The 8,269-nt window shown below is 54.2% G+C and overlaps 1 protein-coding gene across 1 annotated transcript; it reads right to left on the bottom strand.

The window, feature by feature from the left end:
• Positions 1 to 5,357: 5,357 nt before the first annotated feature.
• On the bottom strand, positions 5,358 to 7,987 carry LOC144248776 (olfactory receptor 14A16-like). The gene has a single exon (XM_077790771.2). The coding sequence runs from the start codon at positions 7,564 to 7,566 to the stop codon at positions 6,355 to 6,357; it is 1,212 nt and encodes a 403-aa protein (XP_077646897.2). The 5' UTR covers positions 7,567 to 7,987; the 3' UTR covers positions 5,358 to 6,354.
• Between the last annotated feature and the right edge of the window lie 282 nt (positions 7,988 to 8,269).

The raw sequence follows: 8,269 nt of genomic DNA, 5'->3' as shown, positions 1-8,269 counted from the left end.
GTACTCCTACTCGTCTTCCTCGTCCTCGTCCTCGTCCTCGTCCTCGTCCTCGTCCTCGTCGTCGTCGTCCTCCTCCTCCTCCTCCTCCTCGACCTCCTCCTCCTCGTCCTCCTTGTCCTCGTTCTCTCTCTTCCTCCTCCTATTCCTCCTCCTCATCTTCCACCTTTTCTTCGTCGTCCTCCTCCTCGTCCTCCTCGTCGTCCTCCTCGTCGTCCTCGTCATCCTCCTCGTCCTCCTCCTCGTCCTCCTCCTCGTCCTCTTCCTCCTCGTCCTCGTCCTCGTCCTCTTCCTCGTCCTCGTCGTCCTCCTTCTCCTCCTCCTCCTCCTCCTCCTCGACCTCCTCGTCCTCCTTGTCCTCTGCATCTTCATCCTTTTCCTTATCTTCATCCTTCTCCTCCTAATCCTCGTCCTCATCCTTCTTCTCCTCCTCCTCTTCCTCGTTGTCCTCCTCCTCCTCATCCTCATCATCCTCCTTGTCCTTGTCTGAAGAGAGGTTGGCAGAGGAATGGTTGTACAACAGGGCACATGATGGTGTAAAATTAATCCAAGTAGGGTGGGCTACGTGACTGCTGCAAGGTTCGCATGACCCTGAAGAGCAGATGGTGTGCAGAAAGCAGGATATTGAAACTGCTTGGTATGTAGAAGTAGATAGAGAAGAACAAAGAAGTGCTAAGCCCTTCTAACTGCAAGGCCAGCTGGACAGGCAAGTATCAAACACAAAGATACTTTTAAAATAACAGTACAAGTCACATAGCAACCAATCATGAGCTTGGCTTTTGCAATATGTATGAGCTAATTAATGAACATATATAAACTGTGTAATCTGTCACAATAAACTGAGACTTGATGATCATGATAGCATGAGTCTTGTCTCCCACGGCACCCTCCAACACAAGTGCCCCGGCAGTGGGAACCACAACTCATCAGGTTTGTGTCCTTTGGGCTCAGGGACTGGTGACACTCGGAGGCACAGAAAGGTTTCTTGCCAACAAACACAAGTTGAACATTTGAACAGTTTAATAACCATCACAGCTCTTCCCTCATCTCTCTGGGATGTCCCTGCAGCATCTGACATGTCCCCCACACCCAAGGCATTTCTGTACAGGAACAGCTTCAGATAAAGACATAAGAAAAGGTAGTTCTTTGATATATATAAGCACAATAAGGATGTTGACTGATATGGTATTTATATTAACCTCTGAAAGACTGGGCAACTTCTGGAAGCTCAAAGCATGAAGCCAGTCAGTTGAGAGGCACTTTAATGACCAGAAACCATCTGGTGAAGGAAATCTGGGAGCAGCAGGAAGGACATAAATCCAGTTGGACTAGTGATGACCTTAGACATGGCCATTTATACAGGAGAGCTGGAAACGCCTGAAGGAAGAGGGAGAGGAAATAATAAACTGAATATTGGTGACACAAGTAGAAGGCAATGTCAGTATTTCTCCTCCTGCCAACACTACACTTCTAGGAAATTCCTGTTCCAGGTGGGAAAACTTTGCCATTTCTTAAAAGTACTGAAGTAACCCAGATAATAAAAATTTGATTCCATAACATGAAATGTATGAGTATTAACACCTGGGCCCCTTTCCAGGCAGACATCAGCTGTGTGCCCATGAACAGGCAGTGCCACTTGTGCCCTGAGGTGCCAAGCTGGGACTGGATCTCTCAGAGAGGAGCTGAGGGAGAGCAGAGCACCTTGCAAGCTGCAGGTCCCTGCCAGCCCCGCAGGGCTCCTGTGCCATCAACATCTGCTCTGCTCCAGTCTGGAACAGGGCCCAGCACGGTGCCGGGACCATCAGAGAGCTGAGGTGTGTGCTGGAATTCCATGCCCTCCCCATGGCACAGCAGCCCTGCATTTCCCTCCTCCAGCCTTGGTCTCCAGCACAGCCATGGAGGCTCTTTGGGCTCCTGAGTGTTCCTGCAGCCCCAAGGGCAGCTGAGCTCTGCCTTGGGCACAGGCAGCCCTGGCCAGCGCAGGCCATGCTCAGCAATTCCTTGTCTGTGCCCGGCCTTGCTGCCAGCCCCGGCAGCGGCTGCGTGGCCCCTCTGTGGCCCTGTGCTGGCCCAGCCATGGTGCCACAGCCCCTGTGCAGCCCAGGCCAGGACAGGAGCATTGGGGCTGGGAACGGCCCCTGTGCCGTGGGGCCCTGGGCAGCCTTGGGGCTCTGTGCCCCATGGCCTCCCTGCTGGGCAGCCTCTGCCAGCTCCTGCCGAGCCCGTGGCACCTGTGGGGCTGCACAGACAGCCCTGCCCGGGCTCTGCCGGCCTCGGGGCCAGCAGAGAGGCGGCCAGGGCTGGCCATGGCTGGGAACAGGCCCTGAGCCCCGCAGGAGGATGGAGCTGGGCCACAGCCAAACTCAGCCCAGGGCAGAGCTGGGCTCAGCAGCCAGGGCTGCCCAGGGCTGGCACAGACAGAGGCTGGCACTGACAAATGTCCTGGGCCCCTCCCTGCTCTGTCCATGCCCCAATGGCACAGAGCAGCCTCCTCTCTCGGGCTCTTGCCTGTTTTCAATGCCTGCCCAGGCGCTGGCCCTGCCCCACAAGGCCTGGGCTGAGTCCTGCCCCTGCCCGCTCAGCCAGGCTGAGATGGACACTGATGGTTTCTGTGCCAGGCTCTCCCAGCCCAGCCCAGCTCCCTGCCAGCTCTGCCAGCTGCCCTGAGCTCTGGGCAGCACCAAGGGCCTCTCCCCAGCACAGCCCAGCCAGCTCTGGCCCCACAGCTCTGCTCAGCCCAGGCTGCTCTGGGCACTGCCCCACGGCCTCAGCCCCTGCCAAGGGCACAGCAGCAGCTGCAGCTCAGCCAGGACTCAGCCCCACCATGGGGGAAGGGGCTTGGCCAAGGCCAAAGGAGCTCCCTGGCTGCCCTGCTCCCCTCTGCCTGAGGTGCTGAGAGCTCTGCAGCCCCTCCTGCCATCCCATCTGCCCACGCCAGCACAAGAGCCCCGGCCTTGGGGCCCTCCAGAGCTGCTCCTGCTCCAGGCCCAGGGCCCATCCCAGAGCTGGGGCAGCCACAAAGCTGTGCCCATTTCTGCTCATTGCTGCCCTGATGGGGATGGATCCTCAGTCACTTGGGGGTTGCTGATGATTTTTACTGCTCCAGATGCCTCTTCTTTCTTGAGCTCTTCACTTCAGGAATTCATTTACAAAAGCTCATAAACATTTGTTCAAGATGCCTGAACAGGTACTGGTGAGGCTCAGAGGCACAGAAAGTTTCTCTTCATGGCCAACAGACCATGGATGAACAGGACACAATTTAATAACAATCACGCTCTTCCCTGAGCTATGTGCAACATCCCAGAAGTGTCTAATGAGTCCAGCATCCACAAGTGATTTCCATACTAAAATTAATTTTAGACAAACATGGTTCTGTGATAGATATAAACACAATTAAGTTCTTGTATCAGGATGCTCATCCTGGAGTGGGGGCAATACAACTCAAACAATTCCAGGTACTGATTTTTTAATGGGAAACAGCCCTTAAAAACAAAGGAGTCCAGGAAGGATGGACATAGTTCAAGACTATCTTAAGGGGGAAGGAGCAACCCATCCCAGTGTGGCAAAAGATGAGCTGGTGAGGAAAATGACTGTCCTGGCTGCCCATGGAGCTTTTGTGGGAACTTAGGGGAAAGAAGAGGGTGCATCAACTTTGGGCAGAAGGTCAGGCAACTTAGCAAGCGTTTAAGGATGTTGTTAGGTAATGTAGGAAAAAAAAAAGGAAAGAGGTGAAATCTCAATTAGAGATTAACCTGGCCACTTCTGTGAAAAATAATAAAAAAGTTGTCTATGAATAAGTTAATAGCAAAACGTGGTATAAGGGGAATTCTACTCTTTATTGGATGAAGTGGAGATTAGAGTAACTAAAGAAAAGGAAAAGGCCAAACTACTTAATAACTTGTATGTCTCAATTTTCATTTTATGGAGAGGTTGTCCTCAGGACAAGCTTTCTCCTGAGCTAGTAGATGGACACAGGGAGCAGGACAGGCCCCTGTAATCCAGGAGAAAGCAGCTGCTGACCTACTGAGCCACTCAGATGCTCACAGGTGGATGGGATGGGATCCATCCTAGGGGGATGAGGGAGCTGGTGGATGAGCTCCCCAAGCTGCTTTCCATCATTTACCATCAGTCCTGGCTCACCAGGGAGGTCCCAGAGCACTGGAGGTGCCAGTGGGAGCCCATCCCCAAGAAGGGCTGGAAGGAGGATGTGGGGAGCTCCAGGCCTGCCAGCCTGACCTCGGTGCCCGGCAAGGTTATGGAACAGATCACCTTGAGAGCCACCACAGGGCACCCACAGGATGGCCGAGGGGTCAGAGCCAGCCAGCGTGGATTTAAGAGGGGCAAGTCCTGCCTGAGCAACCTGATCTCCTTTTATAACCAGGTAACGCACCTGTGGGTGTGGGAAAGGCTGTGGATGTGTCCATCTGGACTTCAGCAGAGCCTTGGACACTGTCTCTGACAGCATTCCCTGGAAAAGCTGCAGCCCACGGCTTGGGCAGGTTCCCTCCTGGCTGGGAGATGGAAGAGCTGGCTGGAGGCTGGGCCCAGAGAGGGGTGGGGATGGTGCTGCACCCAGCTGGTGTCCAGTCCCTGGCGCTGTCCCCAGGGATCTGTGTTGGGCCCAGTCCTGTCTAACATCTTCGCTGATGATCTGGGGGAGGGGATCGAGCTCACCATCCCCAAATTTGCAGGTGACACCAAGCTGGGTGTGAGTGTGGATCTGCTGGAGGGCAGGACAAGAAGACACAGCCTTCAGCTGCGCCAGGGGAGGTTTAGGCTGGACAAGAGGAAGAAGTTCTTCACAGAAAGGGTGAGTGAGCATTGGAATGGGCAGGCCAGGGGGGAGGTGGCAGAGTCACTGTCCCTCTCCAGTGGCACTCAGTGGCATGGTCTGGGTGACAAGGTGGTATTAGGGCATTGGTTGGATTTGATGATCCCAAAGGTCTTTTCCAGCCTATTTGATTCTGACATCCTGTGATGATTGGGGCACTCTGGGGCCATTTTGACCCTGCAGGGCCTCGTGGAACTAAGAGGACCATGGTGACACTGTGCAGCCCCATAGAACCAGGGCTCCATTGTGGTGCTCTGGGGCCAAATGGAAACAGGGAGTCCCCGTGACACTGGGTCCTGGTGGAACCACAGAGGCCATGGTGACACTGCGGGGCCTCGTGTGACCGAGGGGTTTCACCACTATGACACTGCCAAACCAAGGAGAGCATTGGGAGAGTCCAGGGCCCAGGGGAACCAAGGGGCCCTTCTGACACTGCGGGGCCTCATGGAACCAAGGGGACATTGTGACACTGCAAGACCTTGTGTAACCAAGGGGCCACTGTGACACTCTGGGGCCTCAGGGAATCTGGAAGGCCGTTGTGACACTGTGTGGCCTCGTGGAAACAAGGAGTCCATTGTGACACTGAGGGGACTTGTGGAACCACAGAGAGCATTGTGACAGTGTGGGACCTCATGTGACCATGGGGCCTTTGTGACACCATGGGGCCCCATGGAACCAAGGGGCCACTGTGAAACTGCGGCACCAACAAGAACATTGTGACACTGTGGAGACCCATGGAACCAAGGAATCCATTGTCACATTTTGCGGCCCCATGGAACCAAGGAGACCAGTGTGACAGTGCAGGGCCTGGTGTAACCAAAGGGACATTTTGACGCTGAGGGGCCCCTTGGAACCAAGGACATCTTTGCAGATGACACCAAGCTGGATAGGAGTGTGGATCTGCTGGAGGGTAGGAGGGCTCTGCAGAGAGTCCAGGGTAGTCTGGATCCAGGGCCCAAATCCAACAAGGTGAGGTTTAACAAGTCCCAGTGCTGGGTCCTGCACTTTGACCACAACAACCCCTGCAGCGCTACAGGCTGGGGACAGAGGGGCTGGACAGCAGCCAGGCAGAAAGGGACCTGCAGGGACTGATGGACAGCAGGCTAGACATGAGCCAGCAGTGTGCCCAGGTGGCCAAGAAGGCCAATGGCTCCTGGCCTGGATCAGGAATGGTGTGGCCAGCAGGAGCAGAGCTGCTGTGCCAGCACTGATCTGCCCCAGCTCTGCACACAGACATTGCTGCTGCAGCTCCAGAGAATGCAGCAAAAGGGCATCTCTGCAGAAAACTGTGCTGGGAGATAATTTAGTTCCTTAAATCCACCAAGAGTTCAACCCCTCATTGACACAGTTTGTGGGCACAGGGAAGGTGGAAGTAACAAAATGAGAAATGGCACAAACAATGATACTTTTTTGTGGGCAATCTCAAAAACCTAAAACAAAGTAAAAAAGCACCTCTATAATGAAACCAACAATTAGTATCAAAGATTACTTTTATTACAAGTGATTTGCAGAAATTGGCCAGCTATTTAATGTTTCTGAAACCATCCAGTCATCAGTCTCCTCACTACAGCCTTGAGCTCCTGGTTACTCAGGCTGTAGATGAGGGGGTTCAGGGCTGGAGGCATCACTGAGTACAGAACTGACAGGGACAGATCCAGGGATGGGGAGGACTTTAAGGGGGGCTGCAGGTAGGCAAATACACCAGTGCTGACAAACAGAGAGACCACGGCCAGGTGAGGGAGGCAGGTAGAAAAGGCTTTGTGCCGTCCCTGCTCAGAGGGGATCCTCAGCACAGCCCTGAAGATTTGCACATAGGAGAAAATAATGAACACAGAACAACACAATGATAAACTACCAGTAACCACAAGAAGCCCAAGTTCCCTGAGATAAAACTTGGAGCAGGAGAGCTTGAGGATCTGTGGGATTTCACAGAAGAACTGGCCCAGGACATTGCCATGGCACAGGGGTAGGGAAAATGTATTGGCTGTGTGCATGAGAGCATTGAGAAAGGCACTGGCCCAGGCAGCTGCTGCCATGTGGGCACAAGCTCTGCTGCCCAGGAGGGTCCCGTAGTGCAGGGGTTTGCAGATGGACACGTAGCGGTCATAGCACATGATGGTCAGGAGGGAAAGCTCTGTTCCAAGGAAGAACAGAAGGAAAAAGAGCTGAGCAGCACATCCTGTGTAGGAGATGTTCCTGGTGTCCCAGAGGGAATTGTGCATGGCTTTGGGGACAGTGGTGCAGATGGAGCCCAGGTCACTGAGGGCCAGGTTGAGCAGGAAGAAGAACATGGGTGTGTGCAGGTGGTGGCCGCAGGCTACGGCGCTGATGATGAGGCCGTTGCCCAGGAGGGCAGCCAGGGAGATGCCCAGGAAGAGGCAGAAGTGCAGGAGCTGCAGCTGCCGCGTGTCTGCCAGTGCCAGCAGGAGGAAGTGGCTGATGGAGCTGCTGTTGGACATCTGTGGTGTCTTGGCATGAGGACCTGTAAGAAAAGTAATCATGGAGTAGTTAGGTGTGGAAAGGTCTTTAAATATCCCAGCACAGCCTGGGGGCATTTTTTTCCCCACTGCCTGCCCAGGGCTCTGTGTCCTGGAGCTGTCCCTGTGCCCAGGGATGGGCCTGGCCAGTGCTGCCAGAGCCCAGTCCAGCCCTGGGGGCTCAGCTCTGCCCTGCAAACACCTCCCAGAACTGGCACTGCCCAGGGCCAGCTCTTTCTCTCCAGTCTCTGATGACAACATCAGAGAAATCCTGAGGAGGCTGGAAAAGTGGCACTGATGCTGCCTCTAAGGGACCCTGTCCTGATTTCTGTCACTACCTGGTTTATTCAGATCTCAGGAAAAGCTTGTTTATTTTTCTTAACATGAAGTGAGAGATTAATATGTATGGGAAATTTCCATTCCAGGCAACACAGAGCAGTACATTAAAAAAACCAGAATTTTCCCTTTTATGCAGCCCATGCCTTGCTGTGCTCCCTGTATAATCTGCTGGGAAATATTCTGCAGTTAATTGTTGTGCTGGGAGCAGTCCTGAACAATGCAGCATCTTCACCACACAAGGAGAACACTTCCAATCATTATGAGCTGTATCCTTCCCCCCAGATCTTTTCCCTCAGCACTGGGAGCAGCTTCCTCAGCCAGCTGAGAGCTGTCCCTGGCAGGCAGCAGAGTCCCTGGCCCAGCACAGCGTCCTGGGCTGCAGGACCCTGCTCTGCAGGACAGCCCTGGGCACCCCTGGCTGCTCTGCACAGGAGATGAGCAGAGAATGCACTCACAGGGTCTGTGGGCATTGGCATGTTCCAGCTTTAGGAGATCTCTCCAGGAGCTGCAGCTGCATTGTCCTGCAGCCAGAGGTTCCTGTGCCAAGGGCTGGCAGTGATTCTGCCCCAGGCACTTCTCAGCCCCTTCCCAGCCCTGACTGATTGAAGCTCTCTGTGCCTCTGTG

Source organism: Lonchura striata, chromosome 4A (assembly GCF_050655825.1).
Source record: "Lonchura striata isolate lonStrDom1 chromosome 4A, ASM5065582v1, whole genome shotgun sequence".
NCBI lineage: Eukaryota > Metazoa > Chordata > Aves > Passeriformes > Estrildidae > Lonchura > Lonchura striata.
This window is presented reverse-complemented; position numbering and strand designations above follow the sequence as displayed.